The 24,417-nt window shown below is 57.3% G+C and overlaps 1 protein-coding gene across 7 annotated transcripts in view; it reads right to left on the bottom strand.

Annotated features, from left to right (window-relative positions):
• Positions 1-24,417, bottom strand: part of SYT7 (synaptotagmin 7) — a 65,643-nt gene that overhangs the window by 25,358 nt on the left and 15,868 nt on the right. The window contains exons 2-6 of one of the 7 annotated variants that reach the window (XM_054439076.2): positions 15,232-15,335; positions 10,534-10,613; positions 6,371-6,502; positions 5,223-5,447; positions 1,401-1,769 (exon numbers count right to left, since the gene is read on the bottom strand). In XM_054439076.2, the coding sequence (XP_054295051.1) occupies positions 1,401-1,769; positions 5,223-5,447; positions 6,371-6,502; positions 10,534-10,613; positions 15,232-15,335 (910 nt within the window). Of the gene's footprint in view, positions 1-1,400; positions 3,446-5,222; positions 5,448-6,370; positions 6,503-10,533; positions 10,614-15,231; positions 15,336-24,417 lie in introns of those variants that run through there. The other 6 variants (XM_054439077.2, XM_054439078.2, XM_054439079.2 and 3 more) reach the window with 6 other exon arrangements.

Below are 24,417 nucleotides of genomic sequence, written 5' to 3'. Positions count from 1 at the left end.
TCGACTCTCCAAGATCCACGCCTGGATCACGGCCTCTGTCCCAAAACAAACCGCCTCCTGGAAGACAGGAGGCTCTTCTGGGCATCTCATCTTGTGCAGGCGTCCAATTAGATTCCTGCAGGTCCTCGAGTGGGGTAGAGCCCCAGAGAATATGGTGTCCTGATTTGCCAAAGAGTCACAGGCAGCATGTCTTGCTGGCCATGGGCCACTCGCATGGGTATGGGAAGCTGGCATGGCAGCGCCTCTTCGGGTGGGGTGCCTCTCCCAGGGCAGCGCTCCCATCTGCCCGGGAAGCCCTGGCTGAGGCCTCAGAGGAGAGACACGATGCTCCGAGGAACTTGCTTGCCTTCAGAATCCCTATATCTTGCCAATGCTTCCCTTTCCTCCTCCCTTTCTCCTCGCCCAGGCTTAGTGTGCTGGTCTCCTGCTCCGTGAAAAGTGCTCCCAGGGAAGACCTGGGCGATGGGAACAATCCCCAGGGCCTGGAAGGAAGCTCATGTTAGGGCAAAGGAGGGGGGTGATGTTGGGGATGGCAGCCCAGACCTGTCTTAGGCTCTGAGAGTCGGGGGCAGATGTCCAGAGAGATGCTGGGGAGGGGGCTTCCTGGGTGGGGCCCCTCCAGGGAGAGCAGGGGGTGGGCGAATGGCTGGAGGGAATGGTTAAGGTTAGACACTGACGGTGTGTTGTTACTTCTTAGACCTGTATACTTGAAAGAAAGCTCCAATTTAGAAACAACCTTTTCTAAAGCTTTGGGGCAACATCTCAGATTTGTCCTCAGGGGATGGGTCATTACTGGAGGAAGGAGACTTGGGAAGTCAGGGCGGGAGCTGGAGGACAGGTGGCTATAGAAGGTCAGAGAGATGGGGGAGGGCTGGTGGCAGGGACAGGGATGGAGGAAGTGAGAGGGAGGGAGGGAGGGGTGTGGGCCTGGAAGGCCAGCAGAGTCGGGTTACAGGGGAGAAGTAAATTGCAGGGAGGAGGCAGGGCTGGAGATGAGTGAAAGGGATGGGTTTGGGAGCAGAAGGGGGAGGAGAGAGGTCGCAGGAGTGAAGGAAGACTGGCCAGGAGGCCAAGAGCAGCCTGGGACGAGCTGGGGAGAAGAGATGTATCTCAGGGCATTGTCCAGTGTCTCCACTTAACTTTTAGGGGGAACTTCCCTGAGCCCTAGAGCACTGAGGGGGGCAGGGGTCCTCATAGGGAGGTGGCTGAGAATCCTTCCATGGTGGCCTTCAGGCATGAGCCACAAGAGGCTAAGGAGGGGGCTGCCAAGTCTGCTTGGCACCCTGCCAAGGGGATGGAGGGCCGAGAGGTACACACAACCAGCTGCTCCCAAGGAGATCTGGGGGGCAGGAGGCTGGGTCAGGGAGGTGGGGGCCGGCCCGCTCAAGGGGAGGACTTACAGGAAGGATTTCATGTCCAAGCCTCGGTTTCGAATCTGCCCCACCACGTGGTCCCAGCTGCCCGGGTTGGAGCGGCTGCGGCCCCCCGCCGCCCGGTACTTGGAGCCGGCCGAGGTGCCCTGCCGAGCCTGGCCCCGGCCATAGGCCCGGGGGTTGGGGCCTGGCGCCGAGGCCATGTGGGCCTGCAGCTGGCCCAGGCTCTGGCTGGTGGTGGGCTGGCTGGGCTGCCGGCCCCGCTGGTGCTGGCTCAGCGGCTGTTGCAGGCTCTGCTGCCGCATCAGGGTGCGGGGTCGCTGGCATTTCGGCTCTCCCGTGGAGCTGGGGATAGACTCAAGGGTAGTGGCCGTGGACAGGGTGGAGTCCTCGAAACTTGGGGCAGGTGGAGGAGAGGAGAGAAAGGAGAAGCAGATGAAGGGATCACAGTGGAAGAGAAAGAAGCCGAGGGCCAGGACTAGGAGGCCCCAGTGCAGGGTGTGCGCTGCCGGACCTCGCCAGGCCTCCATCGGAGCTGTCGCCACCGCCGTCGCCGCCACTGCCTCGCCCAGGAGGCTGCAAAGCCCTCGCGCCCACCCTGAGGCCCCAGGTCGGCTCTGCCCACCCACCTTCTGGCCCTGGCTCAGCTAGTGCCAGAATACCTCCTGGCTAGGCCGACCTCCCTGCTGGTCTGAGTGGGCTGCGAGTGCTGCCGAGGCTGCGTGGTGAAGGCAGGTCCCCTGGGCCCTGAGGCTGCCTGTCATGTTGGAGTGGGAGGGGTGGAGGGAGCTGCTGTGGCCCCTCCCGCTATCTCGCTGGGGGACACCAGGAAAGTCTGCCTCTGTGTTCCAAGTACTGGCATCCTTTGGAGACAGGAAGAAATCCAGGCCAGTGCGGAGCTGGCCTAGTAATCCTGGGGAGGCCGGGGAAGCCATCAGTTCTTATACCTTGTCCACAGAGGCAAGGAAGCGGCAGACCTCTACCCTGTGGCCAGCGCAGCCTTAGAATTCAGGCTCTGGCGTGGATCTTTGCCCTCTTTCCAGGGTTCTTTGTTTCCGAGGTCCAGCGTCCTTTCCTGGGACCTTGGAAATATCTCCCAGTCAGAGGACTGGACCAAGAAAGAGTGCAGACAGGGTGGAACCCAGTATCCCCTCATCCGACACTTCACCGCAGTTCTAACGAGAACAGGGTGACTGTCTTTGATGCATCTGCAAGGGGATGCGCTCCCACGGGCCCATCGGCATCTCTGAAATGCACTGGGAAGTGGGGCAAGGGCAGAGAGGAACTAGGACATGGCTGGTCAGATGCAGTATAGCCTCAGAGAGACCTGGGTTCAAACCCCACCTCTGCCACTTACTAAATATGGGACTCTGGAAAAGTGACTCCACCTGTCTGGGCCTCAGTTTCTTCATCTACGAAATGGGAGTAATGAAATAATCCCCGAGCTTCCTCTGTCACAGAATTGCCATGAGGATCTAATGAGGTTGGGCTGTGTTGAAAATGCTGTATTGGTTAAAAACTCCCCATGCCAGTGGTTGGAGTCAGAAGTCCCTGGCCTCCCCTGGAGAACCTGTCTGCTTCATGCGCTGGCTGGAGCTTTCACCATATCCCACAGGCAGCGCCAGAGCCAGGCTGCCCCCAGGCACCAGAGCGGAGCCAGAGACTGGGCTGAATGAGCAGCTTCAGGTGAATCATTTCTCATCTTGGAACTTCAGGGGTTCCAATCTTCTCCTCCTCTGTCCCTTCCCTCCACCTCTCAATCCAGTGGTCTTGGGGAGGGGTTGGGAAGCCATTGCCTGTGGGCCACATCTAGCCTGCTGCTTGTCTCTGTAAATAAAGTTTTATTGGAACCAAGCCATTGGCATTAGTTTACATAGTGTCTCTGGCTGCTTTCATTCCACAGTGGCAGGGTTGAGTCATTGCGCAAGAGACTATATGGCTTATAAAGCCTAAATATTTCCCAAGTGGCCTTTTACTGAGTAAGTTTGCTGACCTCTGGTCTAGGGCCATGGGGCAGCCAAGTATCCCCTGGGCTGCCCAAGGGAGGAGGCCCCAGAGCCCTTGGGAGCCACCTTCACCACCGCAACCAGACCTCAGCTTTGGTCACCCTCTGAGCCTACCCTGGGAACCAAAAGACAACAGTTAGGCTACCCCTGTGGGCTGAGAGAGAGAAAGAAAAAGAGAGAGTGAAAGAGGGAGAGAAAGAGTATAGTAAAGAGAGAGCGAAAGAAAGAGAGAAGAAAGCAAAATGTGGCTTTAGCTGGGGTCTTGGAGGGGTGGCAGCCTTGCCTAACTCAGGCCTGAAATCCGGGCTACCTCCAGGGGCAGGCCCAGGTCTGGCCGGCCAGGTAGGCCCACAGCTCCCTGGGGGCAGGTCAAGGCAGAGGGAGGGCGGCACATTGGCAGCTGCCTCCTCCCCCTCCTTGGTGACCTCATTTTGGTTTCCTATCACATCCAAAATTAGTCCAATTTACAACCTCTCAGTCACAGGAAACTAAAATTGGTTCCTCCAGGCCAGGAGCCAGCGGATGGCATGGAGGCCTAACCGGCCTGGAGACTGGCTGGGGCAGACTGGGAGGGTGGGGCACTGGGCCGGGCTCTCTGAAGGGGTGTGTGGCTTCCCTGTGGGACCCTCCTGGGGCCAGACATTGGGAGAAATTGGCTTGTGTGCACTCAAGCCAACTAGTGAAAGAGATCTCGGTACGGTGGCCTTCAGTGCTCCCAATGGCAGGAACCACAGGTCTTCTGAAGAGAATCAGGAGGGCCCTCAGTTGAGGCAACAGGATGGCCCAACAGGTAGGAAGGGGCAGGGCTGTTGGCCTGTTAAGTGGGAGGCTGCTCCATTAGCTGGGAGTTCCAACTTCTGAAAATGGAATTTATACCCCAAGGGAGACTGGTCACAGCTCAAAGGACTCAGGGCCTAGAAGGGCTCTGATGAGGGGAATCAGAAGTTTCCAAAGGCCAAGATGAGAATAAAGCTGCCCCATGAGAGGGGATATACTGTCTGTGGAAAACAGGGGCCAATCCTACGTCCATCAGCCAAGAGTGGGCCTGACTGTTGGACAAGCTCAGACAGCTATTAACAGAGGGGACGGCTCCTTCTGCCTGATGTCTAGAACACCCCATGACATCTGGTGAGTGAAGCTAGCTGGGGTTTGACAACCCAACCTCCAGGAATACACGGTCCCGACAGCCAGTGGTGGGATAGCTCGGTGACCAAGACTGGGACAGCCAACGGGGATGGCTGAGATGAGGATGAACAGATGGGGCAGCCTGCGGCTGCTCGTGAGTGGCTGCCACAACAGATGATGTATGGTTCAAGCAAGACTGGGACAGCCATTGGAGTCACCCGATGGTCAAAAATGGAATGGCTCAACTTCTGGGTCTAGAGCCATCTGCTGGCTGTAAGAGGGAAAGCCTGGGAGCTGATGGGTGATTGTCAGGCTGAGAGTGGGCCAGATACCCAGGATGAGATGGAACAACCACAGGCCTGCTGCCCATGGAGGGATGACCTGGTGGCTGAGATGGGGCGGCCAATCAAAGAGGATGGGATGACCCGGGGACTGAAATGAAGCTGCCCTGGGGGCAGAAAATGGAATGACCTGGTCACTGGCAAAGGAAGGGACTGATGGGGCATCAGCCAGAGGCTGAAATGCATCACTGTATGGCTGAGTTCGTCGTGCCAGATGGCAAAGATGATGAGAGAGTCTCATGAAGGGATGGAATGAGCCAGGGGCCGAGGACGGCACCTCTGGGGGCAGCAGCGGGCATGCCAGGGGTCCCGCTGTCCACCCTGGCAGGGCAGGCCTGAGCTCATGGCTCCGGCAGCCATGGGGCGCCATCACTCACTTGGACAAGTTGAGCTTCCCTGCGGCCAGGTGGCTCTGCACCGTCCGCCAGCGGCCTCTCCCCGCCTTGCCACCGCTGCCCGGCTCGCTGGGGGCAGCCCCGCCGCTTCTCAAGGCGTCCTCTCCGGGTGGCGGCACTGGCGCCGGCTTCTCCCCCAGCCGGCCTTCCCGCTCCACTGCCAGCCCCGCCGCGGCGGCCACTTTGGCGCCCGACAGGAGGGTGCCACTGGAGGCATGCACGAGGCAGCCAGGCCAGAGGGGCACCGGGGGTGGCGGTGGGGGAGAGAGGGCAGGCCATACGTGGGGGTCGGGGGGTGGAAGAGGAAGAAAAACAATAACAGATAAAAGGAAGAAAGAGACAGTGAGAGAGGAGGAGGAGAGAGACAGACGGACATGAGACAGACAGAGAGAGAGAGAGAGACATCAGCACTGCAAATGGGTTAACAGCGGAGCCTGCAGAGAGGAGAGAGGGGGACCGGGCGGGCTGGGGGTTGGAGAACAACGCACCACGACAACGGAGGGGGGGCCCCTCCCCACCGCCTGGGGCAGGGGCGGCGGGGGTTGGGGGAGGGCAGCCACCTCCAACTCTATCCCACAGGACAACGAAGGGTTAACGACGGAGGAAGAGCGGGCTGTCCAGGCCAGGAGGCCCCAAGGCAGGGAGAAAGAGAAAGCCGTGTTAGTCAGAGTTCATCACCACCACCACCACCATCACCGCCACCACCGCCACGAACCACCGACCACCGACCACCGACCACCGAGCAGCCACGGCAGCACACAGCGGGGAGGAAGAAGCGACCACAACCGAGGGGGCGGGACCCAAACGGGCAACCCCATCCTGACTGCACAGAAGGTGGGGTGGGCCCCGGGACCAGCTGGGGGGGCCAGGTATGGCTGCCGAGGGGGCTCTCCTGCAAGGCTGGCCCTGGGGGAGGGGACAGGAGCGGGCAGGCAGGTGGGTGGGGGCAGGTGGGGTTGCTCGTCTCCATGGTCAGCCTGCCCATGGGGTGGATGGGTGGGGAAGTTGGGGGACAGGAGCGAGAGGAGAGAGGGAGTGAGCGGGGCCAGAGGTGGGTGGGGGCGGGAGGAGGGAAGAAGGGCGTGCGCGGATACTCGGTACATATGATCAAACCAGGTAAAGTCACTCACTTGAGGGACAGTCGTGGGTCGCCATAAGGGGCGTAGGGTGAAATGTTTAGAATAAACTCCTTGGGAGGGTAGGAGCTCCATTTCTGCTGCACTGTGCTCTCATTGTTATTCCAAAAGTCTCTGTCTAGATCACTGGAGGGGCAGAGAGAGAGGGGAGAAAACAGGGAGATACAAGAAGAAACAAGAACTGCAAGTCCTGCGGGGGCAGAAGGGACCAGGACCCTGGGGCCGGGCACACAGTGGGCAGGGCTTCGTGGGTCAGCTCCTGCGGGAGGAAGAAAGGCAGGCGGGCACCACAGTCTGTGCCTGGCACATGCACGCATACACACACACGCATACATGTGCAAGCATACCCACGCACACACGCACGCACTCGAGGGCCGGGAAGCCACACAGAAAGGAGGCAAGCGGCAGGCGGCAGACCGGAGCCTCGCACCTGGGAAGCTGGTGGGAGAGAGAAAATGATGAGAGGAGGGGGACAGAGGGGAGAAGGGTTGGGGATGAGGCCTGGGGTGAGCAGGGGGAGTGGGAGAAGGAGAGTGCTGGTTTCTGGCTAGACGGAGCTGAAAGGCAGATCAGGCCCAGGTGCCAACTTGCTGGGCCCTACCTCTCCTGGCCTCAGTTTCCCTGCCTGTCAAAGGAGAAGACTGGCTGTAACTGCTATACTATCAACTCTCTCACTGCAGAATAAAAGCTCTAGTACTGGAGAACTCAAGGTTCTCTTGTCTTCCATCTTCTCTCCACTGAGGCCCTCCTGGGGCAGGCCCAGCCCCTTGCCCATCTTTCTCCTCCTCTTCCCACTGGCCTGAGGGGCTCCCTGGCTTCCTCTGCACTTTTCTATTCCCCGTGAGGCTGGGCTGCAGCCTTAACCTAAGACTGGGGGATCTCAGCTGAGCTGGAGACCATCTCTACTCCTTGCAAATGTGGCAGCTGGGTCACCCCACTCCCCTGAAAGGGGAGCATTCCCGGGCCTCTGACCTTGCTGAGGGTGTCACTAAGGTAACCAGGGGGCCCCTCGGTCCTTCGTTCTGGGGCCTGTGTAGCGGGAACCTGTCCTTCTCTGGGTGTGTCCCTGGCCTGCCTGCTGGGGCAGCCCCTCCCTGGGTCCCTGTCCCTTTCCAAGGTGGAGCTGCTGGGTCTGGAAGGGACCCTCGCCCCGGACTCTCCACCTTCTCCTGAGAACGTGGGGACTTGCAGGTGGGGTGGGTGGCAGAAGCCTTGGCCAGTGGAGGGCATGGCCTGGAAACCCTGGGAGCCAAGGACAAGGGGCGCCACCAGCTCATCAGGCTATTGGGACCCCAAGAAGCAGGACTGGGAGTACAGGGGGAATAGAGACAGTGACTATTCTGGAAGGCAGCCATGTTTCAGGCACGGGAATGCCTCTAGGGAACGGGCCCCAGGAAGAGCGCTGGGGTGGGCCTGGGGAGGACTGAGGCTGTGCTGCTCCCCAAAGCCTAGGTGGGGCAGTGTGGGGAAGGGTGCCGGCGGGGGCACAACCCACCCCCAGGATCAAGCAAACATGTTCTTGTGGGACCTGCTTTTTCCTCCATTTAGAATTTGACCTTGACCTTGGTTCTCAACCTCAGACTCAGGCACAAAAGTGAGAAAGATGAAGAGAGGCTGAGCTGCCACCATAGGCCCAGATGAGATGGTGGCATTGGGCATCCCTGCTGTAGACAGATTTCTCTGTCCAGAGTAGACCTTGGAAATGTCTCACAGGGGACTCTGTGTACAGGGTTCAAAGCCAAAGCGCAGAGCCAGCTCACAGGGGCAGTACGTGGTGGGTATGGAGGAGGCAGGACAGGCTCCAGGGGAACCTAATCCCTTGAGAAAAAACCCCCTTCCCACCACAGATGTCCCTTCCCAGCAGAGCCTCACACGAGGGTATGGATGGGGTCTCCCTGTGTCAGGTATAACAAAGATGGAGCAGGTGGGAGTCTCTCTTTCCCGCTCCCTCCAGATCTCCAGAATCTAGGGCCATCCAACCTGAGGTCCCAGAAAAAAAATCCACCCAGAGTCACCACTGCCAGACTTGTCTCCCACCCTGTGTTCTGAAGCGCTCCAGGGTCTCTCAGGTTTTTCCACTGCGGTACTGGAAAAAAGGATCTTTGATTAAAGAAATTTGGGAAACACTGATTCCTTTACCACAGGACTTCTCAGAGCCTTTAATGTGCCCAGGAATATCAGTATCGCCAAGAGGGAGATAGAGTGTGCACTGTTCCCCAAACTTAGTTGGCCATGAGACCCTTGGTTCGTGGAATAGCTATGACTCATCTGTGGGGCACAAGGGCCCTGAGGAACAACACAGTTTGGAAAGCACTGTTAAAGAACACAGTTTTCCAGAATCCTTGATAAGACGATCCTTTGTCAGGGGTCCTAAGCCCATGGAGGGCTGTGCAGGAAGGAGGCTCCACCTCCTGTGACTCCACTGACTTGGGATCTTTCTGTTCTCTGGAAAGAAGCAAAGGCCTAGGTGCATGCAGACACACACGGTGGCTTCCGTCCCTCGGGGCAGAGGGCCTGACCACTCAGCAGCATCGGGGGCAGGCTAGGATTGTGAGTGTGGGGGCTGCAGGACCACACAGAGGCAGGCTGGATGGCTGCTGCTGCCTCACTTTGTCTTAGAGAGCCCTCATGGGCACTGGTCCCAGCCTGGCACAGCCTGCTGCCCACCCTCCCCCTGGTTGGGAATCCTGTCTCCTCTCATGGGCCCTTTCCAGGACTCCGGGCCCTGCCACACACACCCCTATCCAGGAAGGTTATGATCACCTGGCAGAGGCAGGCCCCCAGCCCTGGCCCACGGCTGTAAACGGCCTGTCCTGGAGAAGGCACAGGTGCTGGGCTGGCCACGCTCCCCCACGTGCTCCCTCGCCTCCAGAAAGCCCGGGCCTGCACTCTGCAAGAGCCCCTGGGCCCTGCCAGCACTTGGCTTTGAAGACTGGAGCCTGCGCAACCAACCTAGCTTCAAAGGCTCCCGCAGCCTCCTCCTGAGCCTCCCGCCCTCCCCTAGCTTCAGCTTGGCCCACCCCTCCTCTTGCCCCACCCCAGACACATGCACACAGCTTCTACCAAGGCCCCAAACAGGATCAGTGCAAGAGATGAACAAAATGGGGCAGAAGAGGATCTAGAAGAGAAGGTGGAGAAATAGGAAAGGGAAGGGAAGGGAAGGGGAAAGACACAGGGGAAGGCAGGGCAGACCAGCAGTGGGCAGGGGCCAGAGGGCAGGGGGAGGGTGGCTGGGCCTTCAGAGAGAGGAAGAGTGGAGGTAGGGAGGGCTGGGGGCGCTCGGCTTCCAGGCAGAGCCCTTTGGCTGGCAGGTTTGGTTCAGGCCAGGCTGAGATGTGGGGCAACCACCCCTACCTTGACCTCTGGGCTCAGCAGAGAGGAAGGGGCTGGGGCCACTGGCCAGTGGGCACAGAGGTCTCCCCCCAAGCAAAAGCCTCCATTTCCAGAGCCCAGGTGGCCTGAGTCCCCAGCCAGGTGGGTGGGGGACTTCTCTTGGTGTCTCCCAGTGACCTCAGCAGAGGGCTGGCCAAGGTGGTCTGCAGTGGGAGGGCAGACTCCCTGAAGAGGGCTCTACGGCAGAACAAGGAGACCTGGGTGAGGCAGAGACAGCCAGACACGCAGTGGCCGGTGTGGTTGACGGGGAGGGAGGGACTGCTCCCCAGCGCTCTGCTCCCTGAGTGGCCCAGACACAGGTGTGTCTGCCTCCCCACTTCCAGGTCATCCTCAAACACTGGCAGGATCTGAGAAAAGAACCTGGGGCCCGCTAGGGAGGGGCCTCCCCGGCCTAGCAGCAGGGGCCTCATGAGAGGGTCTTAGAGGTCCAGGGAAGCCGGCGGGTGGTGGGCACAGTGTGTGTGACAGGAGGGTGGGATGAGAAAGCGGCAACCAGGGTTGAGGTGGGCGCAGACGGTGCTGGCGGTGAGGGCAGCGGAAACGGAGGCCGGGGACTCCGGAGCACTGCGAGGGGCTTGGGCACAGGCAGAAAAGACGGGGCCCCTGAGTTGTTGGGGGTGTGTGGAGGGTGTAGAGAGCATGGCATCAGGGTGTGGGGGAAGTGAAAGAGTGTGGTCAGGTCTGTGGGGCTGGGGGAGAGAAGGGGCTCCTCCCACCTGGGCTGCTTGTGTGGCCCCATCCCAAACTAGCAGGCTGGCACCTACTTGATAGCCTTCTTCTCACTGCGCCCACGCCCTGAGTCTGGCGTGCCCACCGTCTCCAAGGAATTCTTGTAGCGTTTGCCCTGTGGAGATAGCACTGGTGTCACTCCTGGGGAACAGGACTGTACCCTCCCCACCTCCCCAGAACAGGGACCCGGGGGGGAAGGAGATAGACTGGAGTCGGGCCGTGGCAACAAGGCCAGTGTGCGAGGCTGTCACCGCGGTGGGGGCCAATCCCCTGGATGCCTGCTCCCCAGCTGGCAGCTCCTGGGCCCCATCGGGCTCTAGGACCTGCCCCACCCACCTCGACCCAAACCTCATCCCTGACTCCCAGGGATCAGCCCCTCCTGTCTGCCTATCTCCTGGGGCTCTGGCCTAGCTCCCAGAAACACAGTTCCCTCTGCCACGGACAGACGGCTCTCAGGCGCCTGGCCACGTCACACTGTCCACGTCACCGCCCCCAGATGGTGGGGGTGGCATCCTGCAGGGCAAGGTTGGCAGTGGCCAGTGATGTGAGCAGTGGGGGCGGGGAGAAGGCCATGTCCCCAGTCCTGCTCGGGGCTGTGTCCACCACTGTCTGGGGGTTCTCTGGGGGGTCCTTGTGCCCTGGGGCTGTGAGGCAGGAGCAAGGCTGTTTTAGGAAGGCAGTCTTAGGAAGAGAGACTGCCCGCTGACTCAGAGGCAGTTGCGGGGAGGCAGCCTGGGCCCCTGCCCCCCAGAGTCCCTCACACTAGCAGGGGGAGGGAGGGGGCAGGGCAGCGGGTGGGTACCCCAGGTCCTCCAGCTAAAGGAAGGTCCGTGGCCACAGCGGCAACTGGGCCTGCTGACGGGAAGGTGAGCACCATTCACCTTCTCAGTTTGGGTTTCTAAATTTAGCTCATGCAGAGCCTAGCCCCATTAACATTCCTGGCTGCCACCAAGCGTCCTCACACACACCCATGGGCCACGGACCTAGGCCAGGTCCAGGGCTGATATGGGTAGTGGGGGGACAGGGGCTGTGTGGGGGTTGGGGCTGCCTCTCCCAGCCCATTCTGCCACTGAGCACTGGCCTGCCCCTCCCCAGCTGCACACACACACACACACACACACACATGCACACACACGTGCGCGCACAAATGCTTCCCAACACCCTGTCATGTGCACCAGCACCACAGCCACAACAGTCAATTATTCCATCCTCTCTAAAGCAGAGTAAGAGCTGTCACTGCCACTGCCATGATTCCTGTCACAGCCATGCTCCCTGATGCTCCTGCCAGGGGCAGCCCCTTCCCAGGCATGGGAGCCACCTATCTAGGGAGACCGGCAGCAAAGCTCCCTCATCCCACCAGCAGTGCCCTACACCTCAGGGTTGCCTGGGGCTTGGCTCCAGCAATGCTGCATGTTCCCCCTTCATCCTAGCCAAGTCTCTTCCCTTCTCTGGCCTCTTTCCTCCCTTCTGAAATGGTGTCACCATATGAACCCCTAGAAGGAAGACTCCTCATCCCTCCAGGCTCTCATCACAGATATGAGTATTTCTGTTTACTTACTTCAGCTCCTATCTCCCGGCACGTGCTCCCACAGAGGCAAGGCTGTGGGTTTCTGGTACCTAGTGTGCAACCTGGTACTGGGCAGTTCTCAGAAATCATCACCTGGAAGTGTCCCTTCTACGGCCCCGCCCACCCTAGAGTCTGGGCCCCCAGCAGCTACCTCTAAGTCAGAAGTTTAAGAGTTGAAATATAGAGATGCCGGACACCCTGGGTTCACAAAAGCAGCCACTCACAGCTCCATCTCCGATCCCTCCCATCACTACCCAGAGGTCCAAATCTCAAACAATTCCCAGTTCCAACTGGGAAGATCCTATGCGGCTGTGCCACAGTGACCTCAGGCCCCCTTTGGCAGGACCCTCAGGCAGGAGCCCCGCCCCACTATTCTCCAGCACACAGGCAGTGTGGGTCAAGAGCGGGGCTGCTGAGGGCATCCCATGCCACCCCTTGCCCTTCTCTTCCTTCTTTCTGGCTTGGCAGGAGAGCTTGCCCCGGCCAGCACCCTCTCATAAGGCAGGTCCGCTGCCCCTTCCCCGAGGCCAGGAAGGGCACGGTCAGCCCTTTCCGAGCCGTGCCCCCACAGACATTCTGGGAGCCTCTGTCTGCCCCTCTTCCTTCCCCAACTCCGAGAACCTTCCCCTCTGGCTTCGACTATTGCTCTGCAGCAGGAGCCGAGGCGCTATGGGGGACAGGAACCAGGCCAGGACTTGATTTGGAGGGCAGGGGGACAACCCAAGTTAACAGGAAACCAGGCAGGGTCCAGGTGACGTTAGGCAGCTCCAAAGCAGCCCAACACCACCAGCCTGCTTCTCAGGGAGGGGTGGCCAGGCTGAGCCGGAAAAAGCCAGCTGGAGATTAAGGAAGTTATTAATGTTTGGAAATGGGATCTGGGCTGTCAGGGTATCACGTCACTGCTGCTGAGGGGACAGGCAGGCAAGGAGAGCCCAACAACTGTGTGTGTTGGGGGAGGGGACAGCGTTTTAAAGTCCCTTCCATGGAGCAAGAAGACAGCCTGATCAACGAGCTCCCTGGCTTCTGGAACCCCTGAGGCGGAGGGGAGGGGGTGGCAGGACTTGGGGGACTGGGGAGAGTAGCATTCTATCCACAGCAAGTCAAGAGGGACAGCCTGTGGTCTGGACCCTGGGAGGGTTCCTGGCTGGGGATTGTGGGGAGGGGCTGGGACCAGGGAAGAGGCTGCTTCTGCATCTCTCAGCTCCCAAGGTCCTTCCTGTGCTGACAGCCCCCCATCTGCTGCAAAAGCTGTTATCTTTGAACTCCTGTCCCCAGGCCCTGCCCCTGACTGGAGGTGCATGGGGGTGGGGTAGAGACCAGTTTCAGTTGTACCTGGGTCCTGGAAGTCATCTCTCGCCGCACACACCCACCCCCCCCCCCCCCCCCCCCCCCCCACACACACACGGCAGCACATATGCAGAGGAGGCCAGGAGGGTGGGGCAGACCCCAGCATTGGCTCACACAGGGATCTGATGAGTTGATGCACATCCCGCCACTGAGGGGTGAACGGACACGCACAGACAGACACACACACAGTGCACCAATACCCTCAAAGTCAACACACTCAGCACAGACCCCACATGGAACACACACACACAAGGTCGCCAGCAGCGCCTGCTCATGCAGGCTTCTTCCCTGGCCTTCCAATCCAGACAGACAGCAAGACAGCCTAAGGGGCCCCGCAACAAGATGCTCAGGGCTGCAGCTATGCTCAGCCACTCCTCCAGCCTCCGAGGACACTCACACACAGAGACACATGGCCCAGCCTCCTCCACCACCTTTCCTGAAATTCTGAGACAGATGCAGACACAGGGGACCCAGGAACAAAGCAGGGCAGCCAGCCCGGTTCCACACACCTGCAGGCAGAGGGGGATCGGGTCATGCACACACACTCGCACAGGGAGCAGAGCTGGCCTCCACTATGGCTCCTCCCCAGGGGTCCGAGCTGCCTGAAGTTCAACACCCAGGATGGAGCCGCATGCTCCCAAGTCCTGAGTTTGCCTTTCTTGAAGGAGGCATACTGGGTTCTGGGACTCTCCGGTCTTTCCCGCAGGTCTCTCACAAGACCCCAAACCCCTTTCCCAGGGGTATTTGCCCCTTTTCTTCCTACAGAGGAGTGGGGCATGAAGCCTCTACCCACCCAGTGCCCACAGCCACAGTGCTCCCCCCTTGTCCTTAAGGCCCCCCTGTGGCTGCGCAGGAAGAGAATGGGGTTCCCAGAGGTGGTGCCCTGCTCCCACTCCCACCATTCTCGGCCCGGGGAGATGGGGGATGCTTGCCAGTGACCCTCCTTCATCTGACTCCGCCAAAGGCGCCGCACCTAGGACACCCCCGGGCCCACCGTCGCCCCCCCCCACGCCCCCTGCTGCCCCCAAAGTCCCACCACACTTCTGGGCCGGGCGGCAGGAATGGGGACGGGAGTGGAGGTCTTGCGGAGCAGCGGCCCGGGGAGCTGCGGGCTGCGGGCTGGGCGGGGCGGCGCGATGCAGGGCGGGCGGCTCAGCCCGGCTCCGCCTACCGGCGCCCTCAGGGGATGAATGTCCCTCCTGACGGTCTCTTTACTTATTGATGGACTAATCCTGCTCGTTAATTCCCCAGCCCTCGTTAAAAATGAAAAGGAGCCGTTTGTGCTTGTACAAACCCAAGAGCCAGGATGGATGTGCGGGGGTGGGGCGGGCGGCGCCTCCGCATTGGCCACCGGCTCGGCCACGCCCATGGAGGGGAGCGGGCAGAGGGGAGGGGGCGCGGTGCTTAGAGTGGGGGGGCTCGATTCTCAGTCTGCGTGTGTGTGCCTGCGGTGCTTTATGCGGGAGGCAGGGCACGTGTGTGTGTGTGTGTGTGTGTGTGTGTGTGTGTGTGTGTGTGTGTGTAGCTGCTCGCGTGCGAATGCCTGTGAGTCCTAAGTCTGTCCCCGAATGTGTCCCTAGATGCATGGCTTTGGGTATATAAACAGAAGTATAGGGCCGAGACCCGGGTAAACGCAGGGTGTGCATGCATGCATGCGTATGCACGTGGTCTGATTTTCTATGGAAGTGCCCCTGACTATGCTGACAGGTGAGTCACCTGTGCGCACCCTTGGGAAAATTCCCGAGCCTGTAATTGTTGGGGGGGGGGGGCAGTGTGCAGGGCTAGGCACCACCCTCCAAGGGGCCCTCAGGAGCCTCACCAGTTTGCGCTGACACCAGTGGCAGAGGCCGCAGAGGACGACAGTGACGCTAAGGCTGACGGTGATGATGGCAGAGACCAGCAGGACGTCGCGCGAGGGCGCCCCTGGGGAGGACAGGTACAGGTCACACCCTTATTGGCCAGGGCCTGCCACCCTCCCTCAGCCCAGAGCCCTCCAGAACCACCACCCTACCCTCCATCTGGCCCCTTCACTGGGAGCTCTGAACCCAGGTTCTACTCCCAGTTCTGCCTTGCTGGATGAACTTGGGTGGTTTCCTCTCTGTGTGCCTCAGTTTCCTCATCTGTAAAATGGGGAAACTGTGCCAGTTGGCATCTTTCTCTGTCTCTCCCTGCACGGACCCTGTGTGAGTCCATGGGATCTGTGCCGTCCTCCAAACTTGAGACCCTCAAAGGGAGAGGCCAAATGTGCCCCTCAGCTCAGCCAGACTTCACCCGTCCATCAAATCCCTCCACAGGCCACTGCTCCTGGATGGCCTTTTCACACAGCACTCTTCCACCCGCTGCCCTGACGACACACACACTCTGAGTTGCAACTCCAGTGAAATTTGTCCAAAGGGTCCTTATTAGCTCTGACAGCCCCTCTGAGGACATCTGCCCCATGGCACTAGCCGGTCGTCCTGTTTCCCAAGACTCACCAGCCATATGTGTAGTCAAAGGAATCTCTGGAACCCTCTGGCCTGCTGTTGCCCGTTTTAGCCCAGCTTTCATGGGTCTGGAAGCCCACCTACTGGCCTCTGCACATCCCTATCCCCCAACCTCACCCCCACCACGCCATGGCTACAGCCCATCTGTAATTCCTAAATGCTCTCATCCCAAGTGCCGAGGTGCCATAAACTTCAGAAGTGGAAACTTTGGCACCCTTGGCAAAGATGAGACCTGTCCTGGGAGGAAAATCTCAGGCCTCTGTCTGAATCCCATCCCTTCCCAGGCTGTGTGGCTTCCACCAGTCACAGAAGCACTTGGTTTCTTCCTCTGTAAATGCAGATCAGACCTCCTCCCCCGCCCTCCTCATAGGTGATTGTAAACATTAGCCCAAACCAAACGTAAGGAAGGCAAAAACTTTGAGGACAAATTCTCATGTGGGGCAGTGAGTGGAGACCCACATAGATCACACATGCACTATCAATCTGTTGTGTGTGCTGGGATGCATCCTAAAGCCAAGGAGATGCTGTTTATTTACAGAGGAGCCTGCGTGGGCTTTTTGGTGCCAGTGATCATGGTAATTAAGAGTTGATGGTATCTGTCTGGTTCTGGTTCCTGCGGTTTTAGCTTCTGCCTTTCTTCCTCTCCCAGTCTCTCTTGCTTGGCCATGGAGCCTGGTGGAGGAGGGCCTAGCAGTCACCCTCAGGGATGACTCTCATCGGCTCTCATGGGCCTCTGGGCTCCCTCCCTCCTCCACTCCAGCACCCTGGGCAGCCCTTTCTCTACCTGCTCTACTAGAACCCTCTCTGGGCTCCACCTCTTCCTTCCTGACTTCCTGAGCCTCCTAGTTGTGGGGAAAGACCACACTTGTGAGGCTCCCACCTGTCCACCTGCCAGGCAAATTCAGACCCCTCCTGTACCAAGTCTGCTGCCTCAATCCCCCGGAAGCCCCTGCACCCAGTTCACTTTCAACCTCAGGGCCCACAGCACCCATGAGCTCGGACCCGGACTACCTGCAATCACCAAGGTCCTGCCCCTCCCTCTCCTGGGCTGAGGAGCACAGCTCTGCAAGGCTGGAGGGGCCACATTTGTCAAAGTTCTCAGGCCAAATGGGAGAACTAGGACTTTGATCTCCAAGCTTCCGAGGGAGAATAGGAGCAGGGCACTCCACCACAGCCCCACCGCCCATGGCCAGGCCTCCAGGGAAGGGATGGGCAAAGGTACCTTCTGGACACGAGATCTGTTTCCCAGCTCTCCCCATGGAACCTGCCCAGCCCCACTGGAAGGGCTAGGGGAGCTGTGTGTGCTGAAAGCAGATGAGCCCACACTTTCCTTTGTTTAACTCACTTTGAAATAAAGTAAACTCCATTCTTACGCTGAGCTTTCCTCGGCAACTATCTATTAAGAATATATTATGAGTGGGCATGGTGGCTCATGCCTGTAATCCCAGCACTTTGGGAGCCAGAGGCGGGCAGATCACTTAAGGTCAGGAATTCGAGGCCAACATGGCGAAACCCCATCTCTACTAAAAATACAAAAAATGAGCTGGGCATGGTGACATGTGCCTGTAGTCCCAGCTACTTGGGAGGCTGAGGCATGAGAATTGCTTGGCTTGAACTCTGGCATGGGGGTTGGAGGGGGGCGGAGGTTTTAGTGAGCTGAGATTGCACCACAGCACTCTAGCCTGGGCAACAGAGCAAGACTCTGTCTCAAAAATATATATATATATACACACACACATATATATACACACACACACATACACATACACACACACACACACACACATATATATATATAAATTATGAGGGTGTGTGTTTGTTGGGGAACAGGCCCTGCCCACAAGGAACTACCACTCCAGTGGGGAAGACAGGTTAGAATTAAGTTATCTCCTAGCATGCTAGGTGCCCCAGAACCATCAAACAGCAGGACACCCAGCCTAGCATGCTAGGTGCCCCAGAACCATCAAACAGCAGGACACCCAGCCAGGGGGCCCCAGACTCCAAAAGACCTGAGAAAAAAGACCCAAGTGTGAGTACCACCTCTGCCTCTTTTTTGTTGAGATGGAGCTCTGCTCTTTTCATCCAGGCTGGAGTGCAGTGGCGTGATCTCAGCTCACTGCAACCTCCACCTCCATGGTTCAAGCGATTCTCCTGCCTCAACCTCCTGAATAGCTGGGATAACAGATACCCACAACCACACCCAGCTAATTTTTTTGTATTTTTAGTAGATATGGGATTTCACCATATTGGCCAGGCTGGTCTTGAACTCCTGACCTCAGGTGATCCACCCACCTCGGCCTCCCAAAGTGCTAGGATTACAGGCATGAGCCACTGCACCCCGCCCCACCTCTGCCTCTTAACAGCTGTGTGACTTTGGACAAGTGTATTAACCACTCAGTGTCTCCCAAGGGGTTGCTGTTAGCACTCAATAGATGGGTAGTATTAGTATGGTTGCTGGTGTTTGTTTTATCCCAGGCATAAACAAAGGACCCTGGGAGCACAAATGAGGACTTTATCCATCTTGTGGGACTAGGGAGCTATCTGGGAAGGCCACCCTGAGGAGGTGGTGTTTGGCGTAGTCTGAAGATGGAAGTGAGGCGAAAGTAGGATATTCCAGGCAGAGGGAAAGGCATGGAGGTGGGAAAAGTGTCAGGCACATTGTGTGAGGAGCCGGACTTAGGGTATGGGGAGTGAATTCAGGGAGACCAGCCTGGAAGGAAAGGAGGGCCTGATGGGGAAGGGGCTTGTCTATCCAGCTGAGGGGCTTGTTTTGTTCTGTAGACCATGGGAGCCACGGTAGGCTTTTGAGCAGGGGAAGGATGGGATCAGAGGGGTGTTTCACAAGCTCATGATCTGGTAGCTACAGTAGGAAGCAGCTGGAGGTCACAGCCACACTCCAGGTGGGCTCCTCTGCTCTGGTGCCCTTTCCACACTCCCCCCTCCCCCATATACCTCTCTGCCATTGGGAATTCTCCAAGAGGTGACCTTCCTGGAGCTCCCTCCTTTTTTGTCGAACAAGATCCTTCTCAAAAACCAATCCTCAACCCCTGCTGCAGGTCAGAGAGTCCCTAGGGACAAAAGCCTGTTGATCCCAGATTCCAGTGGGCACACTCTGAAAGGTCCCCAGAAACCCAACAGAATACTCATCTTAAGCAATTAGCATTCTGTGGGCACAGCAGAATAAGCCCTAGGTTTGGGGTCTAGGAGAACTAGGCTGAGACCCTAGTCCAGCTGCTAACCAGCCACGTGGCAGGCAAGACACTCGACTCTTGGATATCAGTGCCTTCATCTGTGGAAGAGCTGACCGTGACCCTTCCCCACTCAGAGGACAAGCCAGGTATTCCAGGTGCTCCACATGCAGTCACAACAACAACAGAGATAAGCATTATGAGTTGTCCCCATTTTACAGATGGGGAAACTGAGGAACAGAGGGGTCAAATACCATGTCCAAGTTCAAAGCCAGGGTTTTAACTCAGGCAATTCGGCTTAGATTCTATACTCTTTGCTTTGACATCACACCAACTAGAGGTACGTGGTTGGTTTTCAAGAGGTAGTCTTTGGAATCCCTAGGGTTGCCTGGAGTCTCTCTGGGGCTCTGGGGAGTGGAGGCTGAGCAGATAAGGCTGTGATCCCTCAAGCCCTCTTCAGCCACAGTAGCGCTGTTTCCTTCTGTGTTCTTGAGCTTTTGCAAAAAATTCCATTTGGAGAAGGGGTTGTGTTGCTAAGGAAAGTTGAACTCTTCTGGATGAGTGACCCCAGGGTCCCCTACAGTGTGGGTGGCTGCTGTCATCTTCCAGGCAGCTGGTACGGCCCCCACAGATTCCCCAGACCCTTCAGCCTCCCTCGGACAGCCCTCAAAGGCAGGGTGAAACAAACACTTGCCACTGCAAATTGCATTGATGTTGTGAATAATAGTGACATGATGTCCTCGGCCAGCATGCCGACACCCTAAGGAGATCCTAAGGGGGATGTCGCCATCAAGGGGTGCAAGCATGTTCTCGCCTACCAGCCAGAGTGAACCATTCCCTGCATATGGAGTCACTGTGTCTCCAGCTGGAAGGAACCTTGAAAGTCATGAAGTCAGGCCCCAGGGATGCACAAAGCCCATGGGCAGCCCTGTTGGTGACAGGGAGCTTCTGCAGGGAGCAGAAGGCAGGAAGCAGGTCCTTCCTGGATGGGCATTGTTAGGGAGGGCTGCTGTACCTCTCGCAGAGCTGAATCTGTCTCCCTAGAACTTTCCCTGCTGGTCCTGAGCCTGCCCTCTGGAGCTGCCAGGAACGAGCTGGCTGCCTCTACCACATGACAGGCCTCTCAATCCTTGCCGACAGTTCTAATGTCCCCTTCAAGTCTTCTCCAGGCAAAGCCGCCCCAGCCCTCTAACCCCTCCTCAGATGACATGCATGGTTTCAAGTCCCCTTACTGTCAGCATATTAACACTGGGGGAAAGAAAATTTGGAGCCCTAGTCAGCCTTTTGACAGGGCTGAGTGCCACAACCTATCCTGAGGCAGAGGAGACATCCTGGGTCCCGGCGGGTAAGGCACAGCATAGACAAGGGCAGACAGGCAACATCAGGAAACCTGGAAGGCAGGGTGAACCAGGAGCTAGGCAGAGCCAGACCTCCTAGGTCCAATGCCGGGATGTCTTGGGAGTGAGGTATGAGCTGGGGCAGGCTGCTGCCCCTCTGCCCACGCCTGTAGTAGGCATATCAGCTGACTAGAGCTCAGGATGAAGGGTCTAACTGAGTCCTGTGTGCTTTGCTGGGTCCTGTGGGCACAGCCTATGCTCCTGGCCATGCCACCCCCCAAGGAGATCTCAGGGTAAGGTCTGTGTACCCCAGGAAGCGGCCTGCCTCTGAGGGTGGACAAGATGTCCATGCACAGCCTTCCCTTCTAGCATCTGGGCAGGGCTTAGTCTCTTGTTCACCACTGTATTCTGAGCACCAATGGTGGAGCATTTAATAGGTGCTCAATAAATGCTTATTGAAAGAATGAAGGAGGAAGAATCCCAGGCCTCCAGGAACAAAGATAATAATAGGTGCTACTATTTATTAAGCACCTGCTATATGCCACACTACCGGGTCCACAAAGAAAGGGGCTGTATCTGCTTTGCTCACTCCAGTATCCTCTAGGACGAGCTCGGCGTCTGACACACAGGGGGTGCTCAGCAAATATTTGTTGAATGTTCAATGCTTGTATATGTCATCTCATTTGTCACCCAAATAAGATGGAAGAGAAGAGATGGGAGAGGCTGTAGTGATGAGTTGAGAGCTCTCTTTTATAAGCATGTGTGTGCGCACACACGCACACACATGCACGCACACACATAGGCACACACACGCACACGCGTGCGCGCGCACACACACACACACACACACATACACTAGGACCCCTTCTGTTCTTTCCCCATGCTCAACTTTGCCTGACAAACTCCTGATTTTTTTAGGCCCAGATGAAAAGACCTCCTCCAGGAAGCCTCCCTTAGTCTGCCCAGTGGAAATTAATTTCTCCTGCCTCTGAGTTCCCAGCATACTGGGCCTACATCCTTCTTTTAGAGAATAGTGATTAGTGCTAGGCCTCTGAAGTCAGATTGCTCAGGCTCAAATTCTGGCTCTGATTCGTCCAAGCCATATAACCTAATCGCTGTGTGCCTTGGTTTCCCCATCTGTAAACGAGGGCTGATAATAGTATAGTCTCATAGGACTATGGTGAGGTTTAAAGGAATTAGCATGTACAATGCACTCAGCACAGTGCCTGACACGGAATAAGTAGGCACTAAATGCTAGCTATTATCATAGCATTATCACATCGTGCCCTGGATTAGAGATATCTGGGGCACGGAGTTGGCACTCAATGGTGTTGAATGAAATACTGGACTGGATACACTCTAGTTTTCTCTACAGGATGGCAGAGGTCAGAGGTCACATCTTACTCAATTTTGTGCACCCCTGACCCCTCCCAGGACCTGCAGGGCTTGACCAAAGCAAGCATCAGTGAGCACCTACGGTATGGAAGAGGGAGGGTTAAGGCATGGGGATATGGGATCAGGGGCGACAGCTGGAAGCCAGGCTGGGCCTCAGGTGTGAAATGCCGACCCAACCCGGTCCCTTACCAGGGCTCAGCCCCGACTCCCAACTCCTTCTCATCTCCTCAGCAAGCCATGATTTATGGATGAACAGAATCAAACAGGGCTGCTGGCTGCTGGGATGCCCTGGGGAGCTGCAGGAGAGGGAATGGCTTTCTGAGGGCAAGCTCACCAGCTGCCCAGAGGGGAACGGGAGGGGGGCCGCAGGAGCAGTAGGCACATGCACACAGGCCACAGACACGAGCCACAGAGACTCACCCTGGCACAGACACCCATGCACACACACCCATGGCCGTGGCCACAAGCAGATGCCCAGCCAGCTCTGCCATTCACGAGCTCTAGGCATTCATGCGCTTCCTCTAGCCTGGAATTCTCTCCCCGTGAATTTGCCATCACTTGTCTACTCAGATTCTGTCTGTCCTTCTGAGGCAGAGCAGTGAGATATATTGTAGACTTGGAGGCAGATGACCTGGGTTTACGCCCCAGCCCTGCCCCTGGCCAACTACGTTACCCAGGGCAAGGCCCATGCTGGGCCTGAACACTACCTTCAAATGATGATCATGACCCCTGACCTCCCCTGCTGGGGAGGTCACCATCAAATAATAGCTAACATTAGTTGAGTGCACACAATGTGGCAGATACAGTGCCATGAAGTTTACATGTACCATCTCCACAACCTCGGACTATTATTATCTCCATTTCACAGGGGAAGAAACTAAGGCATGTGGAATAATAGGTGCTTGAGCCCATCCTTTCCTGCCTGGCCACAGTGGCCTCCCTTTGAGCTGACGAATGTGATGGCATTCTATAATGTGCTAGACCGTACAACCTAGCCACACTTTCCTCTTTCCCACAAGCAGGCCAACCCTTGTCACACCTATGATGCTTTGCCTAGGCTGTTCCTTCTTCCTGGAATGACTTTCCTTCTCTGTCTTCAAGGCAACTAGACAAAGATGGTCTCCCCTCCTACAATCCTTTCTGCCTCCCTAGTAACTATGACAATTAACTATTTTGGGTCAATAATTAGCTCCTTCTGTGTCCTTCCCCAACTGGGAGCACCTAGAGGATTGAGACCCCCAGCTCACTCAGCTTTGAAGACCAAAGTCTGGTACACAGGAGAGGTTGGAGAAGTAATTGCTAAACAAATTCATGAAATCATTCAAGGTCTCAGATAAGCCCACCTCCCCCAAGAAGCCCTCCCCAATGACTGGCACTCATAGCAGTCTCTTCCTTCTCCAAACTTGAATTAATGGATCCATTTGTCAACCCCCTTTTCTTGGGGATAGACCTGACCCCCACAAGCAGGGGCAACAGGATAATATCCTGTCTCCCAGTTGCTCAGGGTCTCCCACAGCCTGTAGCCTAGGTCAAGGTACAGAGAAGCTGCTGGACATGCTGGGAATCCGTGCCTATAGGCTCTTTCCCCCAGAATTCATGTGTGCTCACACTCTCGGATGGTGACTTGCACACTCCCCACACCCAGCCCTTCCAGAGTTGTTCCATCACCCGCAAGCCCTCCCAACCTAGACTGCTTCTGCTCCTGGAGGCTCTTACAGGCATTCACAGGTCCTAGGCCACTGCTTTTCTTCCCAAGTGTCTTTCATCACAGTAACGAATGTATTCTCGGCATTGAATCACGTCCGCAGACTTCAGCACCCCTCTGAGGGTAAATACTCTTATGCCCATTTTACAAAGAAGGAAACTGAGGCTCAGGAGGGTTAAATGCTTGCCCAGGAACACACGGCAGAAGAGAGGTAAAGCCAGGATTAGATTGGAGGTCTGTAAGACTTCAAACCCTGTGGCTCTTACTCTTGTTCCACCCTAGGGGAGCCATGCCTTGAAATAGGACACTCTGAGAATAGACAGAAAAGAAGAAAGAACCTGAGTGGACACAAACAGCAGTCAGGGAAAGGGCTCCCACTCTCCCAAGAATTTTACCAGTTAGAGCCATGCCCAAATTACCCCAGGTACTTCAAAGACTCCTCTGACACACACACCTTTTCTGGGGCTCCTTCCTCCATCCACTGGCCCAGGCATTGGCCTCAGAGAAGCACCCTCAATAGATAGAGTCTCAGCTGGCCTCAGGGTCCCAGGACAGGTTGGGGGTTGGGTATCTGGCACTAGACAGTCTAGGAGTGCAAAGAGGAGGACAATGGGGTGTCCCAGGGACTTGCCCAGGGCTCTGTCTCTGGTACTGATCAGGGTGCAACCACTACTCCGGAGATAAAGCAGAGTGCTGCTGGGGGTGGTTGGGGCTACATCTGCCAGCATGTCCCCATCCTGAGCTTGCCTCCTCCCACCTGATTCTGCAATACACGTCAAGCCCCAGCACTTCCCCACCCCCATCTTTTGGTGGCTCCCGATGACGTTCAAGGTGGGAAACAGTGAAAGCTGGAGTCACAGGTTTCCATAGGAAGCACCCTCCATGCGCATGCTGAGC

This window comes from Pongo pygmaeus, chromosome 9 (genome assembly GCF_028885625.2).
Source record: "Pongo pygmaeus isolate AG05252 chromosome 9, NHGRI_mPonPyg2-v2.0_pri, whole genome shotgun sequence".
In the NCBI taxonomy this organism is placed as follows: domain Eukaryota; kingdom Metazoa; phylum Chordata; class Mammalia; order Primates; family Hominidae; genus Pongo; species Pongo pygmaeus.
This window is presented reverse-complemented; position numbering and strand designations above follow the sequence as displayed.